This window comes from Stegodyphus dumicola, chromosome 6, assembly GCF_044657685.1.
Source record: "Stegodyphus dumicola isolate Sdum_Otavi_A_Nest chromosome 6, ASM4465768v1".
NCBI classification, from domain to species: Eukaryota; Metazoa; Arthropoda; class Arachnida; order Araneae; family Eresidae; genus Stegodyphus; species Stegodyphus dumicola.
Window position 1 is genome coordinate 136,901,521 of NC_140773.1, and position 21,203 is coordinate 136,922,723.

Sequence of the window (21,203 nt, forward strand, 5' to 3'; positions counted from 1 at the left end):
TTTGCAACTAAACATTCAGAATTAGTTTTATTTCAGTTTTATTAAAATAAATATGCTACATGCATTATGAATGCTGATTAACAGAACTTCCTGTAACATGCAAATTTATTCTAAATGTATGGAAATTAATTCTATAAATATGTCGCAGTTTATTCTATTGTAAGGTATTAAAATTTTGATCGTGCGAAACTCATTTGTATATTTTATGAAAGGACGAAATACACTATTTTTATTTCTGTGTTTTTGATTCCTTATGCATATTTATTTAAATATATAAATCTTAAATGTTCTGCTGCGTCTAATGTGGAATGTAACTGTTACTTCATTTATTGCAAATTGAAATTTTTTAGGTGTTTTCTAGAAGCTCCAGGCATAAATAATTTGTAAATATGCACTGAATTAATTTTATGTCATTTATATTAATATAAATATTGTCATTATGCATGTTGATGACAGCATTTAAATTTATGTGAAAAGGAATGAATTCACTTGCTATAATGGTACAGTAATTTCAATTTGTCTAATATATAGTGCATTAAAATTTGAATTTTGTTTCAGTTTCTTATCTGTAATTTATTTATTAATTATGTGAAAATAAAAATACTAAAAGTTCTTGATAAAGCCTAGATTATTCATATGCTTCTGGTTGAGGTAATCGTTGCAATAATCCCTTAGTGCCATCAATGAGCACAAAGTCACCTACAAAAATAATGTTATCCATTAGAAACAAATAATACAGTAAAAATTAGTATAAAAATAAAACATTACATACATACAGCGGTATCATGAATTATACTTCTTTTCAAGTCATGCTAAGATAAGTATAACAGATACATTTGAAATAAAAAATAAGACAATCAAGAAAATTTTCGGTTTAAAAAACTATGGAATAATTATAATTATGAATAATCTGTTTATAAACCTTAGTTGTAGGAAGGGGGCAAAAATATTAGATTTTAAATGCAACTGTGCCATATGCATTTGTGATACAATTTTGAGTTGTAACGGTCTGGCATATCATAGATACTGTATTCGATTGCAGACGAGTTCACAATGAATTTTTCAAGATTTCAGTTCTTAACTCCTTCCTTCGCTAAGGAAAATAACATATTTGTCACTTTCAGAAGGTAATATTTTGTTTATTATAGTACTGTAATATCTGTCACAAATATATAAAAACTTCAGATTTGTACCAATCAGATATTGTTTGTTCTTGATTTTAAAAGAAAACTCAATTAAACGTGGACTATAAACAATTTGTTTCAGAGGCCAGCAATGCAAAATTTCGCAAGCAAATAACAAATATTTCGTTTGTTAATGCCATTTCTCGGTGCTGTAATGGTCAGAGAAAAAGACTTGATATGCAAAGATTTTATGAAAAAAAGTATATTTTAATGGGAACATAACTGAACAAAATACAACGAAGGCTCAAAAAATAAACTTAACATTTTTTAAAATTAAATAGTGTTTTGAAGTCTGTTCCTTGCGAAAGTCATAATGCCAGTAGAATGGTGTAGCACCAGGGTGCCTGAGTTAACGTGAATCCTACCCCTTGTAAAACAAGTAAGTTGTTTCGAATAATGTTCGAGAAATAACTGAACAGAAAACTACGAACTTAGATAAGTTAAAAATAAACATAAAAATTAACCTAAAAAGATTAAGTAAAATTTAGACAAAAATAATTAATTTAGGCAACTACTCTAATAACTACAAGTCAGGCAAGCCGTCGAACTGGTGAACAAGACGTAATGATTACTCCGGAATTTTAATCTCTTGCGGCAGATTCCATAAATTTCTGGACAGCTTGTAGGCTGGAATTCGCTTTTTCAAGGAAGTTGGTGCTCTGAAACAACCTGAAAATTTCTAACAGGGTTTTGAAGAATTCCTGAAATTTAGAACCAAAGATCCATGAGATTATCTCCTCTAAAGCACTAGTGCGAAAGTCATAATACCAACAAGCCTTTACACACTGATTCAGTTTGAGGATATAATATACCCACAATGCGGATAATCTACGAAGTAATTTTAATCTTTTAATGCCTTTTTAATACTGTCTTTGATGCTACCCTCGAATAAAATTTAAATACACTACATGAAAAGACGAATAATAAAAACTAGTTGTGCTTTAAAAAAGTAAGCAAACGTTACCTGTTTGAAATTGCCTCGTTGCTCCATGAAGACCGACAACACAAGGCAGACCATATTCACGACTTACTACGGCACCTACAGAAAGAAAAGAAAAAGTAAAACCATAAATTTTGTCTATGTCTCTTTGCATGTTTAACAATATATGCATGCAATACAATATTAAAAGCTCAAGCAGTAAAATAAAAGAATTTATAACTATTGCCTATTATATCAACACCTTTACGTCTTCAATCACTAAACACTGCGAAAAACATTCGAAAACGCAATGAAACCTCTCTAAAATGATCATTTATTGTTCTATGTTATTTTGATCTTCATTCATATTAGAGATACGATGTTCAATATCAAAAATGATTTATGTCCTTAGAGTTAGTCATCTTAGAGAGGTGAGCACCTCCAAATGGTTCAAATTTTTCCATCCATCTAGAACAGGGCTTCTCAACCAGGAGAGAATTCCCAATGAGGAGAATAACATACTCTCAGGAAGATAGATATTTATTTAGCCGTTAAGTATTTATCAATATTTTTTATAACAATCAATATTTTTTTATATCTTTTTTGTTGTTTAATTTACAAAAACAGGGGAAAATCAATCTAAATCGAAATAAACATAATATGTATTTTTTGAGTTTGGCAAAGGAGGGAAGAATGATCTTGTAGCAGAGATAAAAGTGATGCGTGAAGCAAAAAATTTAAAAAACCACTGTTCTAGACCATTGAACTCAGCAGTAGACACACCTCCTGACAGATTTAAATCTTTTAGTTCCGTTGTATTTCTTAGTAAGAACATCAAATTTGCTTTATTCTATCGGATGAAAATAATGCAAGATAACGCGAAAAATACTACATTCGATAAACATACCTCGCTACAATGAACTTCAAAGGCCGGAAGTTTGATTCGCTATAACTGGTGATTCGCTATATTCGATCCGATAAAGAAAATGGATTATGACATAAAACGTGTAAAAACTGAATTATGAATTAAAAAACTGATTAATATTGTCACATCTACTAAAAGAAGTGAATAATACATCCAATTCTAAAAAATCATATTAAATTTTAATTACTATTGTTATTATGCACAGTTATTAAATTTACAGGTTGTTCTTTTCCGGTGTCAATACACTAACTTTGAGAATCTGAAAGATTTAATAGTTACCGAGCAAATTAAATATAGGGTTCCAATGAAAGTAAAGAATAATTTTCTCGACAAAGGGATGAAATTAAAAACTCCAAATTAAAAATGCTTGTGGGCCTTTGCCAGTGACACGTTCAGGAAATAAGTAGCTTGTAACTTCAATCTGCATGTCTTCAAAATATTCGGATGCAGTTCCTGACACAAATCTTTGTTCAACCACGATTGTTGATGTTTTCCTTTTAGTCGAATTTTTAGTCGAATGGGATTTCCAAAAGAAATGCACACCGACCAAGCTATACCTTATTGAGTGCGCTGACATCGAATTTCATAGAAAAATTCGGAATTAAAGTTGTACGAAGTTCTATTTACCACCCACAAAGCAATCCTGTAGACAGAATGTATAGAAATTTAAAAAGAATTCGAGTTCTATGTCTAGAATATGGTCCGGATTGGGATAAAATCTTATCTCAATCTTTATTTACTCTTCGAACCACTATTCATGACAGTACAAGTTTCTCGCCAGCAAAATTAGTTGACGGCAGAAACTTAAGAAGTACATTTATGCTATTGTAGAAAAAATTATCTGGTAAAGAACAGGAAGAAAATACTGTAGAAAACTATGTTTCTGAACTAATGAATGGAATGAGACGATGTCAAAAGCTCGCTATCCAGCATATGAAAGAAGCCAAAAAAAGGCAAAAACTCAGGTATGATCGCAAAACCATAGAACGTAAATTTCAGGAAGCAGACTTAGTTCTAGTTATTGCTCCTTCGAAGCCAAACAAATTATCACTTGTGGGTAGGTCCTGGAAACATCGTTCAACAATTATCAGAGACAAATTATGTAGTCGAGTTTCCCGAGAAAAATAAAACTCAGGTGTAGCATATTAATACGCTGAAGAGCAGAAAATATAAAATTGTTATGTTTAAAAGACAGGATTAATGACTATGAAGATGAAATATTGAGTCTAAATTATAGCTTAGATACTGAAATGTCTGAAGTTTTGCAAGGCATCCAGTTGAATTCAATATTATCTGAAGATCAGGGAAAAGATTTAAAATAATTGATATACAAGTATTCCTGTTTTATCGCTAATGAACCAGGATGTACTGACTAAGGTCAGTACATCCTGGTACTGACCTTAGTCAGTCATCCTGAACTTGATATTGAACTAGAAGCAGAGAGACCGATATGTGCAAAACCTTATCGGATGCCTGCGAGACAAGCAGAAATTTTGAAAACTGAAGTAGGAAAGGTGATAAAACTCAAAGTAATAGAACCAGGTGAATCGTATTTTACCTCTCCACTCATATTGGTTGCAGTTTCTGGAAAAGAGGCAAAACCATGCAGGTAAGTCGCTTGAACTAGGCCATAATATTTTCCCTTGCCGAACATTGATCATTTAGTAGAAAAAAGTCATCTACCGGATATGTAACTGCTCTATATCTTACTCGAGATTACATTAACTAAAAGAGCCTAGCGTTATGCTGCTTTTTAGACAAGTTTTAGCACATTCAAACCTTTAAGATTACCATTTGGACTAAAAAATGCATCATATGATTTTAAATGTTTGATGGCAGGATTATTAAGAAACTGTGAAGAATTTTCTGTACCCTATATTGACGATGTCGCAGTATTCTCGCAAACCTGGGAAAAATATTTGAAGCACCTAGAAATTATTTTGGAGTAGATGATAATTGCTAAACTACATATTAAGCATTCGAAAGGTCAGTTTGCTCAGATGACCTGAAATATCTAGGTCATGTAGTAAGATAAGGTCAAAGAAGACCAGGAGAAGTAAAAATCCATGCCATAAAGGACTTCCCAAAATCTACCATAAAAACACAGGTCCGGTCATTTTTAGGACTTGCAGGATATTATCGAAGGTATACTTCTGAATTTTTTATGATTTCTGCACCACTGACATATTTTTTAAAAGGAAAATGTTGCATATCAACCACAAAAGGGACTGATGAGTGCCAAAACGCTTTTGATGAACTCAAGAAACAGAAAATCCAGTCTTATACAGTACGAACATTTCTCCGCCATTTTTCGTTCATTGCGACGATTCAAATACCGGTATTGACGCTGTATTATACGGATAAATGCTAAAGGTGAAGAACGTCCAATAATATTTCTTAGCAAAAAGTTCTCACCTACTGAACAAAAGTACAGTACAATCGAAAGTGAGTCTGCTGCCATCGTTTTTGCAGTACAAATTCTACTTAGATCGACCTCATAAGTTCATTATTCAGACTGTTCAGAATCCTTTATTCTGGTTGGATAAAAACACTGGGACTAATCCTAGACTATTACGATGGGCTTTGATCTTACAACCTTTCAATTATGAAGTAAGAAAGCGGAAAGAGTGCATAGAAAGCGGAAGCACCATCAAAATGTTAAAAGTTAAAGTCGTTGTATCCAGACATCTCACAAATAAAAATATGTATTTTAGGGCATTTAAAACTTCTTTGTCCAGATTTTTCTAACATCAGAATATTAAATTTTGTATTTTTATTTAAATTGTTTGCTTCAAAAGCACTTGTACTCATTTGGTCTGGTATCTAATTGTATTTGTTATAGGTGTGTGCTTGAACATTTTTCCTTGTACGCAATTTTAATGTATTTAAACTGAAAATTTGTTTTGAAAGTTCCATAGAATTGAAAGAAAAGAAAACTTTTCTTGGAAAAGTTACCCGTGAGGGAACGAATTTAAGACTGTAACGTATTAGCGTTGCTCTGCTACCAACATAATACCAATAAGAAATGTAAACAAACCTCTTTCATAAAGTATCCATGCTTGAAGATGCACGCTCTTAAAATGTTTTTCAGTTATACTGTAAGATTGACTAATAAAGTTGATTGTTCGATAAAAACTGTGAGATTTCTTTAAAACTTCATTACACTGTAGAAAGATCTACTAGTTACAACCGGTTAGACGAAAGGGCAAAACGTAAGGTCGATAACATGATCCTCCACAATCCCGGCCAAACATTAATCAAAATCTGATTCTGCAATGACGACGTTGTGTTGCATGAGGGTTCTCTACCCCTCAGAGATGGGTATTATGTGCGTTGAATATCCCTTCCCTTGTGAAGGATACCTCATCCGTGAACAACACATTAATAGGAAAACGATGATCTGTAGCATAATTTTCAAAATACCCTCTGTGCAAATGCAATACGAGGTGCATAATCGCCCGGTTGGAAGTGCCTGGATACGCTGCACGTGATACGGATGCATTTTGTTTTCTCTGAGAATTCTCCAAATGCTGGGAAGGGAAACCCTAACTGTGTGCCCTACACTTCATATACTCAAACTTAAGAGTCTACTGTGCCTGATGAAGCACATTCTCTTCAGTATCTGGAGTCCGTACTAACCGTGGCCGATGAATTGGAGCTCTTTGAAAGAAATGTGTTTCAGCTAACCTCCCGTGCAGCCTTGCAAAAAATTTCTGGCTGAGTGTTCCTCATAGGGCATCGTTCCGTGCACAAGCGTTGTGCGGCTGGCCCACATGCCAAATGCATATCGACTAAATCCGCGCTCGTATAATTATTCATCCTGCTAATTCTGCGTCCTTGTGCGGAATGACGATCCCCTGCAATAATCTCAGAATTTTTGCGCAACGCTATCTACCGCGTCAAAAAAACCTTCATTACTTGATTATTATATGATTCGCATTACTATATGACTACGCATTACTATATGATTCGCAGTCGTTGGGGTGCACCTTACCTCTCCTGGAAGTCCCGAAACGTGGTACTGAGACACCCTGTATAAGATTCATTACAGCGGCACTCGACTGTATTTAATCAAATTTACGAATTATGTAAAAAGGAGAACAGATTGATGTCATATATGAAATGTCAAACTTATTTTATTTTATAGGATGCTTTTATATAATTATGTGAAATTCACATTTTGATTGTGATAAATCGATCACATGAACACGAGAGCCGAATCAACACCTCAAATAAATCTCAAAATTCCGTCCTCTAGGTATATTTTCATCACTTTCATACTAATATTTAGTTTATTATATTTTAATTCCAGACTTCCTTCTAATCTTTTTATCGGAATATTTTTATTACATCTATTTCTGACTGCACAATTTGAAGTAAATCAAAGGAACAAGAAAAATTATAAAATATATATTTAGATGGCCACAAAAATCCTTTATGATGGCGGTCACGGTTCACAATCAGAAGTAGGTTAAATCGGAAATGCATTAATATTTAATAGTGCTCAAGTTAACAATATTTTTATTAATCCAAATTCGCTCCTCATTTGACTTCAGTTACGTTTATTACGTTACGAACACTGTTAGCTTTTAACAAAACGACTATGCCGTAGAAATGCTTTCGAACGTATTAGATTATACAGCAGAAATGTTAGGAGAAGGAGGAGTTAATGATAGCCTAGCACGTTTTGTCGGTGAACGAGGCTTTACGATGGGGTGATTTTTATCTGAAACTATACAAGTTTTCAATTTTAAAAATTTGGCACTACATTTATAACAAATAATTTAAGGAAAGTATATGCATAATAAATTAATGCAATGAATGAAATATATAATAAAACCTTATCTAACAAAAGTACAATTAATTAGACTAAATTATAGCAAATAGGTGTGAGCTACATCCCTAAATGGAGGGATACCTCAACGGAGGACGTTTTAAGAAAAACTGACTCGTACTGAAGCTACACATAAGAAGAAATGCAAAATATCTCAAGTAGTCAAGCCGTTCGCCGAGATTTGTTCCTGGATCGAATTCAGGAATTTTATCGCTTGGCCACTCATAGACCCAAAGCCCAAATGAACTGGAAAGATGAAGAAAAACAATATTATATTAATGAGTCCAATCATTCCCACTTTTAATCAACATTTTTTTTTTCACTTTCATCTTATACAGTGATATCAATTAATGAAGTATATTATCGGCAAAATTAGAGAACTATAAAATCCGTTTTTCGTAAATGGCATTATATATACTGCTCATTTAATTGATTCAGCAACACAGCTGCTAGCAATAATTATTATTAGAATGAAAACGTCTCAAGAGATCATTCACTATTTTAAATATCATACATAAGATAATCTATTTTTTAAAATTCTAATTATCTATCTAAAAGAAATTTATTTCTAAAAGTAATCCTTTTTTTTTTAGTTTGAACAAAATTCTACTCTAATGAAAAATAGAAGTGAAACAAACGTGTACCATGTGATATGAGACCTCCTAGCTCTGTGGCAACTCCGGCAACTATAGGAAAATAAGGACTCCAGCCGATGTCGGTGCCGTATGTAATAAGAATTTCTCCAGGCTGAATAAAATAAAAAAAAGGAAATGATATTTTAAATTTTAAATGCAAGACTTGTGTGCAACATTAATAAACAGCCAAATTAAACTTTCAGTATGCATTCATTTCAGTTAAAAAAAAAAAGACTGAATGGATAGCGATCTGTTTACAAAATTTCACTAATTTTTAAAGTAACAATAACTTCTTTTGATCCTTCATTCTCTCTGAGCAATTAACTGTTTTCCATTCTGCATTTGCTCATGAATTAAATCATTGAAGAAATATTAAAGCCCAAAAAAAAATGGGTTGGGAGCTAAACTTAAATGTCGAATCTGAAACTAGAACTAAAGTTTCGAGGGAAATTTAATACTAAACTCAAGCAAAACTGAATGTCGTACCGAAGGGTCTAGGTCGGAGTCCCGGAGAAGGTATCGATGTTTGTAAGTGTTCAGTGCTTGTAAGCAGACCGAGCCTAGGCACACGTTTACCCTTCTTCATATACACAAAAATGTAACTTCTGGAGGATCTCAGGTTATAGCAAATGAAGGCATAGATGCTATTAGTTTGTTATCACGTCACACTTATCTATAACTGGCACTAACTGGCACTAATTCAGGCTTCTTGGCAAGAGTTTCACGGTCAACGGAATAATACGTAAGTACCCCCACCTTTTCAATCTATTTTCTTATTGCACATTTCATTTTGGTTGTATGCAAATTCACTGCTACTTGTTAAGTTTTTTTTTTTTTTTTAGTCCAAAGGGATTTGAATCCCGAAGGACTATTAGTTTCGTTTTGGCATTTTGCGTCGGACGGATAAATGTCGGTTCACTTTTCAAACTGTTGCCATAAAATGTTAGAGTCCTGCATTATATTTGAAGAAATTAAATAATGAAAATCTGCGTAAATGTATGTATATTTCTCACATTGTCATAAAATAACGGTACATAGAGTCATCGAATTTTGAATAACGTAATCCTCCAACGAATATGAGCATGTGGAAGACCAAATTTGAAATTTGAAATTTGTTTTATGATCGATTTCCTATTTTTTAAAACTTTGACGAATTTTTGATTAACAAACTCAACGATTTCAAAGCGAGCAATGGCAACGTTGTGCAGAAAAAACATTTTTATCTCCAGCGCGTGAGTCTCTGTATCGGAAATTCTAAAGATATGCTCGTTTTAAAACTATTTTGCGATATTGTTGTTGCACTGGATGTTATGGTTTAAGTGCGAGGAACATGATATATAATAAAGAAAGGTAACACACAAAATGTTAAAAAACGCCCCTTTGGACGTAATTTAAAATCTGAAACATTTCAGATTTTTTTTTTTTTTTTTTAAATCTTAGAACATTATTATGTCTTAACTTGTGCGCATATAGTGTGTAATATTAGTTGTTGAACACATTTACAGGCAATTCTTATGCTGGCCTGACAAGTCATTTTGGCGTTTTACCCCACGTTTTGTATATAGGAGAATCCATTGCTGGTGGGGAACGTTAGCTGTATGTTCAGATGTTGGTAAGCTGCCCTGCCAGTGGAGTAAACAGGTGTTCTCTTTCAAAACTGAGGCGAAAGTTTAACAATTAGCTAGGTGCAGCAATACCTCAATCAGCTAAGGCACTAAAGAGATGCACCTGTACCTGCCAAATGATTACAGATAAAATTTAGCACGAAGTTCCTCAAAGGTTGATCTGATCTTGATTAAATGCCCAACCAGCCTCTGAAACAGAAACTTCAAACGTCTGCAGTGGGGGAGGAAACTGTGTCCCTGATGATGAATCGTAGGAAGTGAGGATACTAAGAACTTCATAGAAAACTGGGAGACTAAAGTTTCCAACCAAGCAGCAAAAGTGGCTGTAGTCAATAAGGGAAGCGTGACCATATCAAACGATAACAGATTGGTAGGGAATTGGTCTAAGACACCGGGCTTTGTAGATAAGTAACAGGCAATACCACTATTGCGAAATGAAAAACAAAGTCTGACGACAATGAAACGCAACTTCAGAAAAAAATAAAAATAGACGCCCCCCCCCAATTTTTTTTTTTTTTTTTTTTAAATTTCTGAAAGATTTCAGATTTTAAATTACGTCTAAAGGGGCGTTTTTTTAACGTTTTGTGTGTTACCTTTATCTATTAAATATCATGTTCTTTGCACTCAAACCACAAAATTCAGTTCAACAGCAATGTCGCAAAATAATTTTAAAACGAGCATATCTTTAGAAATTCCGATACACAGTCTCGCGAGCTGGAGATAATATTTTTCCGTACAGTTTTGCCATTGCACGCTTTGAAATAGTTGAGCTTGTTAATCAAAAATTCGTTAAAGTTTCACAAAATACGAAATTGATCATAAAACAAATTCCAAATTTCAAATGTGGGCTTCCAGTTGCCCATATTCGCAGTAGGATTACGTCATTCAAAATTGGATGGCTCTAGGTACCGTTGTTTTATCTCAATGCGAGAAACATACATACATTTATACAGATTCTTTAGTATTTAATTTCTTCAAATATAATGCAGGACGATAGTATTTGGTGGCAACGATTTGAAAAGTGATACAGCCTTTTAAAGTTTTCAGCGCAAAATCGCAAAACGAAAACAATAGTCCTTCAGGGACAAAGCCCCTTTGGACTAAAAATAGATAAAAACAAATGAAAGAAGGAGCATAATACTATTTCCTACTGAAATGAGCATTGAGTATGTTGATTTTTGCCCATTTATTATATACCTTAATTAACCTTATCACATTTAATGACACTCTGAAAATTTACTGTAATCAATAAGTTATGATACAAACCTTCAGATAAGAAGCTTCTTCTAATGTAAGAGCAACACGTGCATAACCTTTGGCTATGCCTTGACTAACCGGAATGCCTAAAAATGAATAAAATACATTGTATATGAAATTTACTATACATTTTCATGCCTTTCATCTAACGATATTAACAATATATTACCAAAATATTTTTAAGTCATTTAACATAAGATTTTTTCCCTTTAAATTAGATGTATAGCGAAACAAAATTCAAATATATATTGTTAGGTGAGTAAAGGTTCATAATAGACTGAATGCACACAGAAGCGATGATAGATTGTTAAAATTTATTTTATCAAGAACCAATTTACAGTTCTAGAACTTTTCACAAAAGTACTTGTTCGGGAGTCCGTGACACTTAGCCGACGAGACACTTAACCGACACCAATTAGCCGACAGGACATTTAGCCCACAAGGACACTTAGCCGACAGGACATTTAGCCCACAAGGACACTTAGCCGACAGGACATTTAGACGACAGAGAGAGTTAGCCGTTAGGACATTTAGCTATGGGACATTTAACTGTCAAAACATTTAATCAGCAGGACATTAAGCCGACAGTTACGTTTAGCTGACACGTACCAATAATTATTTAAACTTACTGTCAATTACAAAATTTGTCGACTTCTCCATAAGTTCAATATTTAAGTCATTTTCTTCACCTATCAGTAAAATTCATTTTTCGATTCTTGAAGATCCAGTATGTGCTTTTAATTCTTGTGTAATTTAGCATAGTTTGATGCATATCGTGCTGTTTGGTATATATTAGCCAAATTGAAAAAGCATTGTATTTTCTCGTCAGGGAATATGAATTAAATTTCGAAAGGAAAAATAATTTTTTAAGCTAAATACGACGTTAGCAATTTTCATTGGAAGAGACTGGTTATATATTAAGTAAAACTGTCACTTTATCTCTGTTAGGCCCAGCAACGGCCGAGCGGTAAAGTCGCTAAGCAGTAGTAGTTCCGTCCGAATTTCAAATCCCGTGAACGGACTGGTTGCATGAAGGGTTTCGTGTTCGTGTGTAACGTGTGTACGAGCCAGTTTCTCCACGAAGGTATCCCTTCCTTTAGGCAGATAGCCCTCTGGCTTTGCCGTAATTAAATAAACCAAACGAAACCACGAAACCAAACCTACTTCTGTCAGGTGGCCGGAAGCCACGAGACACGAATTATAAATTAATTCGTAATTATAAATTAATAATACCTAGATTAATAAATACACTATGCCTAACGTGTAAATAACATTCTGAGGGTTAGCATTTCAGAAAAAAAAAAAAAGTTGTTCCAGTGCGGCGAGGAGTAGGGCGAATCACTCTACTTCTTGACAGGGAAAGGAAATTTCATTAGTGGGAGGAGCGAAACGATTTTATACGGAAATGAATGTAGCATGATGTGTTGAGCAAAGTAGTAATGAAATGTGAAAGTATTAGAAATCTGAAAGCATTGGGAAGAGCGAGACTCATTGTCGACTTAATGTCCTGTCGGCTAACTCTCCGTGACGGCAAAATGTCCTGTTGGTTAAATGTCCTTGTCGGCTAAATGTCCTGTCGGCTAAATGTTTGTGTTGGCTAAATGTCTTATCGGCTAAGTGTTCGTGTTGGCTAAATGCCCTGTCGGCTAAGTGTTATGTCGGCTAAATGTCCTGTCGGTTAAGTGTCTCGTCGGCTAAGTGTCCGCGACCGCTTGTTCAGCTGCCTTAATGTGACAATCAATACTAATCACACCTACTAAGAGCGTTGAATACAAGACAATATAAAAAATGCCTCTAATGCTTAAGCTCAAACAGTGATCTCTCAGTATTCTGACCTACATATAATTCAAATAAACTAAAAAGTAATGCTCTCGCCGGTCTTTCAGAGTTAACCCCGTCCGCCGAGAAATTTCTAATAGCTTTAATTTCTTTAAATTGCTGAAAGGCATAAAGTTACAATTACATAGGGCCAGATAAAATTGCAGTTACATATGGGTCGGACCAGTTACAGTTATACAGGAATCGGACAAAAATGTCGCCAAACTCAGTGTTACATGGACTTGCTCCTGCAACCTTATTTTTCCAGCGAAGCTTCGATTCTTGAGGCCTTTCATGTTACATGATATAATTTACATATAATTTCACTAAAGTTATTCAACTGTACACATTCGCAACAATATGTAAATTACACTAACAACGATAAATTTCAAAAGCTTTCCAGACTATTATAAAAAGATTATTTTGCAAGAATTTAATAAAATTTCTGTAAATAAAAAGAGTATTTCAATTTCAGAATTAATGTTTCAAGAGGCGAGAATATTTTTAAAGCTTTAGCTTGGTAACTGTATCATTTATCTTTAACTAGCATTACATTCGTAGAGAATCTCTGCCAGAAAATATCTATTTTAAAATAAAATAATAACATTGTAGACATTATTATCTTCATTTTTGCTGATGCAATTAAATAGTATGATTACTTTAACTGCATTGTACAGAACATTTCAGTAGTTTCATTTAGAAATGTAAAATTTTTAATTTTACAAAACATAAGAACCATTATTCTTTTTTTGAAATCCATAGAAAAAATATAAAGAAATCCCAATATAAAAAAGAAATCAAATACTTAAAATTTAAAGAAAAAATTTTATAAATCTGTAAATATTTAATAATATTTATTATAATACACCATTTAAAAATGTCTATTAAACTAGAAAACTTAGTCAAAACTCATGATAAATTTTGTATTACCTTTCATTATCAAATCAGATACAAATTCAACTTCTTCTTCATCATCATTTATCTACAAAGAACGTAATTTATCAAATATTGAGTCATAATTTCTTTAACAACCAACTTGAAAATTTCCTTCTGCGAAACTTTGCGAACTAAATAATTACATAAAAATGCGAACAATATACAAGAGATTTTAAAGTTACCGGTTTAGGAAATCCTCGCATTATTTCTGGAAATAAATATTTGTCAAGTTCCGGAAACAGTTTTCTACGATGATTTGCCCTAAAAATATCAAAAAATAAAATTTAATCATACCCTTTACATAAAAGACTAAACTTCTACGGGAACGATCGAAAAAAAATCGAAATTTATATATTTAATTGAAAGATTCAGTATAAAATAGTTAACAAAATAAACTGAACAAAAGTTATTACAGGTGAGCATAAATAAAGTGTCTACAATACAACATTTTGCTATCACTTGAAAATCTACCTCGCAATAAGTCTCGGGGACCTTGTTTCCAACAGATCTTTGATTTCTTCCATAGTTAAGAAATATAATAAATCGGTATCAGGAATTCGACCTTCAGCAACCATCATTTTAGCAAGATGCTCATATTTTTGTCGAACAAAATCCACCGCTTTAACTAAAAGGGCCTGAAAATACATCATATATCACTTTCTGGAAAGTCCAGTCACAAAAGGAAGGAACCATTTGAATTTAATCAGAACTGGTGTATTACTTTAGCGGCCTCTCTTCCTCTGACTCCTCTACGACAACGAGGTACCAAAAATTTCAGAAGACATCTAAAAAATATTTTTATTAAGTGAACAATAAAAACAAATTTATTTAATAACAAACATTCAAAAATTACTACTTTAAAATTTTACCTAGATTTAAAGTCCAGAGGCACTCGAAGTTGAGATATTATTGCATCATAATCATCATCCACTTTCTGAACAGGCATTTCACATGTGCCACACAGGTTCTGAAAAATTTCACTCTTTGAATTCGAAATGATAATAAGTCCCTACATTTATATGTCAATCCTTACAAATACTTTTATACATTTAACCTGCTTTCTGTAAACTGGACAGATCAGAAAAGAAACAAATTTCATGAAAATAATAGCATCGATTACGATATTAGATAAAAACGTTGGGAAGGAAGTAAACAATGGCGGGACACAACAACTGGCATGCTAAAACTGGCTGTTTCATCATCGGTGCAAAAGCGCAAATAACATAAAAAATAACAAAGAGTTGAATATTCTTTGGTCTTTTTCAAGAAACAGCTGAAACTTTTTCAACAATGCCATGTTTCTGAATTATATCTGGATGATTATAAAAAACAAATATTTCAAAAGTAATTGCAAATAAATGTACACAAATTTAATGCAATTTAAATTAAAATGCAAATATATTTTTTTGACTTAATAATTTTTAATTACTCATCAAGATATAATTTGCTCTGACATGAACCTAAACAAATAATACTGTATAAAAATTAAACAGTATAAAATAAGAACTTTTTAAATTAGAAACCAGAAAAAAAATTGGTCAGATTAAAAGCAATTAGCTAAAATAATATTTTGCAATATATGCTGAACTTAACAAATGACAAAAGTGCTAATATTGCTTAAAATTATTAAATGTTTGGTCAAAATTTAAGGAAGCGAAACAAAGTTATTTATTTGAGAATGGAAGACTATAAGTTCGTAGAAAATATTTTAAAAGGCAACAGAAAAAAATTACGAAAAAGAATTAAATTAATAATAAATTGAATTGATTAAATAATAAATTGAATGCAAGAGGAAAAAGAAAATTAAAAATTGTGATACAGATTTTCCTTACTTTTATTATAAGTGTTCTACAAATCTGGAAAGAAAATTTTATGTTGAGGTGATGAATCGAGTTAAGTAATAGGAGTTAGGGGTAGTTAAGTAGTACTAGTTAGATAACTGCAGCTTTTCCATTTCTTAAATTCAACAGTTATTGTAAAATATTATATTCTGGTTTCTTATTTAAAGAACTCCTATTGTTTAATTGTTATACAGTATTTTTATCTGTTTAGGATTACATCGAAGCAGATTATATCTTAATGATTAATTAAAAATTATTTTAAAAAATTATACTTGCATTTTGATTTAAATTACATAACATTTGTTTATTTTTGTACTTATATTCATCCAGATACAATTCAGAAATGTGGCCGTATTGAAAAGTTTACGGCAGCTACTTGAAAAGATCAAAGAATTTTCAACCATTTGTTATATTAGTATTATATTTTTGTTTTTTAATGAGTTGTTCTATTTTGTTTGACTATTCATTTGTGTTCTTGTTAGATAGTTGGCCACCGCTCCTCATTCAGTTATTCTCTCTTGATTATCAAATTAATTTTTTAGCATATTGGAAGACTTTAATAATTAATAATCGTCATTTCTATCTATCTGTAAAACTGATGGTTACAACAGAGATTCTTAATCCGGATTTCTACTGCTAATTTTTAGTTAATGTTTCAAGTGCATTAGTTCTGAAATATATTACGAAGTATAAAGATGATTTTTTTGTATATTTAGTTATATCTACGAAATTAAATCAAAAAATTTAGATCGCTGTTTTAAAAACTTTTGCCATTCTTAAATCCCTGGCTTATAGCAATGCTGTACCAAGAATTATGACAATGATCTAAAATTCAAACTTCATTCAAACTTATTTCCACAAATTATTATAACTTAATTAACCAAAAATTTAAACTTCATTTAAACTTATTTCTACAAATTATTCTAACTTAATTAACTGATTTCTCAAGGTAAGTTGAAAATTACATCAAAAATTTCAAATTTTGAAATTAATCCCGGTCAAGTTTTGTTTAACGGGAATCAAATTTCTTATAATTTTATTTTTTAGTAACGAGCAGAAAACTTTCAGAAACATAAGTCTACGAGCCGGAAACCGCATTAAATGTTAGATTTCGTTATTCGCCCGATTTTATTTTATTTTATTTTATTTTATTTATTTATTATTATTTTTTTGGGGGGGGATGGCAAAACATGAAATTTTTCGTGAAAACAAAAGCCCAATTTTAAACCGAGTAAGAGGATGGGTACAGAAACATATGACTATATGTGTCTAATTTTAAATTTTTATTCACAAAAATGTTTCCCTTTCAATATGATAAGCATGTTACATTTAAAATTTCCATTAAATTATCAATAAATTTGCATAATGATAGCTTAGAAATTTAATAATTTCTACTACATCTGAATTTTGCAGAAAGGCCGTATCCTCCGCATAGTTATTTCTTATTTTTTTTAATTTCCTATTCTAAGTTGCTGACTTAAATTTAAACTTAGCTTAACTGCAAACAAAAAAACATTTTCTGATGTTTATGAATATGCATGATTTAATGAAATAAATAATGATGATGGGATGCATTCTTGAAAGAAAATTAAAAGGTTATTTTGTGTAAATTCGTTCTATGATTTCAAAAAGTTACAGGCTGTACTTACTTGAAGATTGTTTTCAAATGTTGCACAAACTCGATAAATTTCATTTGGAGGAATCCTTCAAATAAAAGAATATTTTCCCATCATAATATTTAATTAAGCAAGAAGTGAAACTCTCCTTGATGATCTAAACTAGCTGTTTAACATAAGTTTAACATGACTGAAAGTAATAACTGAGAATTTTTCTCATCGCTATGGCGCATCACTGCGGCTTTACATGCGGGGTGTTATCTTTCAATGAATCGGCTTGAAGATGACCCACTTTTCGCACTTATGTTTCTATTCTAGCAGCAATTCATAAACAAATAAATATTCGAAATAAGAACGTTGACCAATAACAAAATTAGGAGGTAGTAAATCGAAAAAGACAAATAATAAAAATCGTAAAAGACTGGATTTCGGATACGACGTGCTGTATCTGTTGAAATAATAAATATTGGAACTGCTTCAGCCATTTTATGTGGTCATCTCCGACAGTAACATAATAGCAGTGCTCAAAATATCACGATAAATGACTGATAACTTACAAAACCAGTGTGAATCCAAAGCTACTTTTTTTTTTTTTTTTTTTTTGCCTTCTCTTTCCAAATTAAGGCTTGTATACTTTCAGCCGCAGGTGGAAAGTTATGAGATGAAATATGTGACCTTAGAAAATCATTTCTATGCCATGAATGATGCCATCTGTCGATGAATCTGAAGATACTGAATATTCTTAATCTTTTGGTTAAACTGTGGACTCGTGACTATTATTCTCCTAGTTTAATGACTAAGTCATTAGAGCTCTCAATAATTATGATCGCGTATGGGATATATATTCTGTCGCAAATGAGTCGTCACCATCCTCTTTATATATATACGTATATATCAAGGGCGCTCAACCAGGGGAGAATATAATAGTTTCATGGGGGCAATGAGGTCAGTCTTTATTTACCTATTAATTATTTAGTTTTAGTTTATGAATATGAAAAAACTACTTTTGTTCAGTTTTGTTATTTATCAATATTTTCCAAGCTTATTCTTATTTAATTTACAAAACACATAAACTAATCTACTCGTACATTTAAGTAAATGTGTTTTTTCGAGTTTGGGAATGGAGAGTGGGGATGAGAGTCTGGCAATGGTGAAAGAGACGCACGGAGGGGGGGAAAAAATGTTGAGAACCACTAACATATGTATGGAGAGCAAGTTTCTGAAAGTGAATATCATGGGTGTTGAAATTAAACTTAAGCTCTCCCCTTAAAAATATGTACTCTTTCTCTGTATTATGATTTTGTGACCAACACATTATTCACTTTACCTATATAATTCTTAAATTAAGACTGCAAAGTGCAATGAATGAAGCAAATGAGTTATATCGACAATATAAATCTAAAACAACTGCCGATCTGCAAAGAACATACAATGCCCGAAGACAGTGGTATAATGGTCACAGTGATCATCAGGAGTTCAGTTGAGATAGGGTGCCGATTCAAAGAAAATCCATACTGCACTTCTATATAATTAATAAAATCAATAAGAAAAGTTATAGACACTAAGCTTTAGGGAATTCACAGGAACCCTGTGCCTTTTCTATAGGCAAATTAGTATCATTTCTTATGATCCACTAGGTAACAATATGGTACGAAATTTCTGTCGTGTGGGATTAGACATCAAACGGCCATTCTTTGAAAATGAATGAATCGAAGCAGTTATTGAGAATGCAATAGAATATGATTAAAGATTGTAATATTTAATCATGATGCTACTGGTCACCGTCACTGTGAGTGGGGTTTCAGCAGGACCTGCTGGTAAATCTAGAGTCTTCATGGCCATTTTCAGAAGTTGTTCCAGGGTCACTAATATCGCATTACGGAAATACCATCTATTCGTTCCAATAGTCTGATTTAGCCATATTTAGCTATTTATTCTGGGACTACCTCAAAAGCAAACTTTAAGAAACAACGACCTTTGTGCCATTTTTCAGCTCATAAACCTAGTTCGGGAGTTTAATGCAGCCAATTCCTAAATGAAGCTTTAACATGCAATAATGTCTTTGCATTCTTAACCATAATAAAGGACTCATGCAAGAATTCAGAATGTTGTCTGAAATGTTATATTCACACATTGTTGCATACACAGAAAGACTTTGACAACACGTAAAATACCCACTGATCTACAGAAAGTTTTGCATGAAAGCATGAAAATGACTGATTATATTAAAAACCATCCTTTGAATGCATTACTTTTTTTTTTCAAATACGCGAAGAAATAGGAAATAGTCATTTTCAATGTTCGTTGCCTATCTCGAAGGAAAATTCTAAACCGGTTATTTGAACTTAGACATAAACTTCAAATTTTTCTTAATGATAGATTTGAATTGAGAAATTGCTTAATGACTGGAAATGGTTCTGTAAATTAGCTAACAGATATATTCTCGGTTTTAAATTGTCTCAACTTATCGTTGAATGGCAAAGACATTTCACACTGTTTCACATTCAAAATGAAGTGAACATTACCATGGCAAAATTAAATTTGGGCGAAGAACGTTGGTAATGGACATGTGAACTCATTTTTCTCTCGTCATCAGTTTACAGCAAGTTTGGTCGGCAAAATTTATGCTGCACTCTGAAATGTATAACGCATCATTTACAGAATTAACAGATGGGCCTGAAAGACTATTATCTTGATTTAAACAAAAATACTGAATGGATCAGATATCCATTCAGTATCCTTTCACCTTCAAAATAACATCTATGCCAGAAGGTTTATCGCATGTGGAAGAACAGCAAGTTGGAATTAGCTTCATGAAAAGAAGTGTATGTTTAACATTAGTCTGATTGCAGATTCCACATGTTAAACAGTTTTAACAAAAAAAGTGCTGAAATTAACCTTGCCTTTTCCAACTTCATATCTATATGATGCTGCTTTTTCAACATTTGTAGACATTACGTCAAATAAAGGAACAGGCTTTTGATAAAAAGGAATTGGCTTTTGGTTGTGGAACCTCATCTCAGATAAAAGTTAACAACCAGGAAAACAAATTTAGATGATCTATCATCTCAATTTACAGTTTCATCCTTCCCATGGATTATAATGAATATTATTTATAATAAAACTTTCATTTGTTTTATTCATATTTTATTACGAATGAATTTTATTTTTCGTTTATTATGATTTTGTTTGTGTACTAAAAGGGAGAAAATAACTATATTTTGATTGCTATTAAAGTGTGTGGAATTTTTATTTTTATTTTATTTTTTTTTTTTTTTTTTTTTTACGAGGGGTACTCAATATAACGAATATTTTAAAGGGGTACACAAATGTCGAAAGCTTATGAAACAATGTACTACACTCATATGTCACAATGTAACATTCCAAACAATGATACCGTAACAAGTAACATATAACTTTTCAATATATACTCCTATTTTTAATGCATTCTATACGTTTTTAAGTGAAGAATTTCGAAAACGTAAAACAGAAAGGAAATGATTCACTGCGATGTTCGGTTGCTCATAAAATGTAATATGATTAGAGCCAAAAAAGTAAAAGATAATGAATATAAAACAAACACACGGATATTTTAACCAAAGCAAAATTTTCT

The 21,203-nt window shown here is 32.2% G+C and overlaps 1 protein-coding gene across 2 annotated transcripts in view; it reads right to left on the reverse strand.

The window, feature by feature from the left end:
• The window catches only part of LOC118190066 (uncharacterized), a 258,700-nt gene continuing 237,497 nt past the window's right edge, over positions 1-21,203 (reverse strand). For both annotated transcript variants that reach the window (XM_085818915.1, XM_085818916.1), the window contains 9 exons: positions 15,003-15,100; positions 14,855-14,918; positions 14,605-14,768; positions 14,316-14,394; positions 14,128-14,179; positions 11,389-11,465; positions 8,507-8,609; positions 2,149-2,223; positions 1-699 (listed from right to left, as the gene is read on the reverse strand). In XM_085818915.1, coding sequence (XP_085675041.1) covers positions 629-699; positions 2,149-2,223; positions 8,507-8,609; positions 11,389-11,465; positions 14,128-14,179; positions 14,316-14,394; positions 14,605-14,768; positions 14,855-14,918; positions 15,003-15,100 — 783 coding nt within the window. In that variant the 3' untranslated portion in view covers positions 1-628. The remainder of the gene's footprint in view (positions 700-2,148; positions 2,224-8,506; positions 8,610-11,388; positions 11,466-14,127; positions 14,180-14,315; positions 14,395-14,604; positions 14,769-14,854; positions 14,919-15,002; positions 15,101-21,203) is intronic.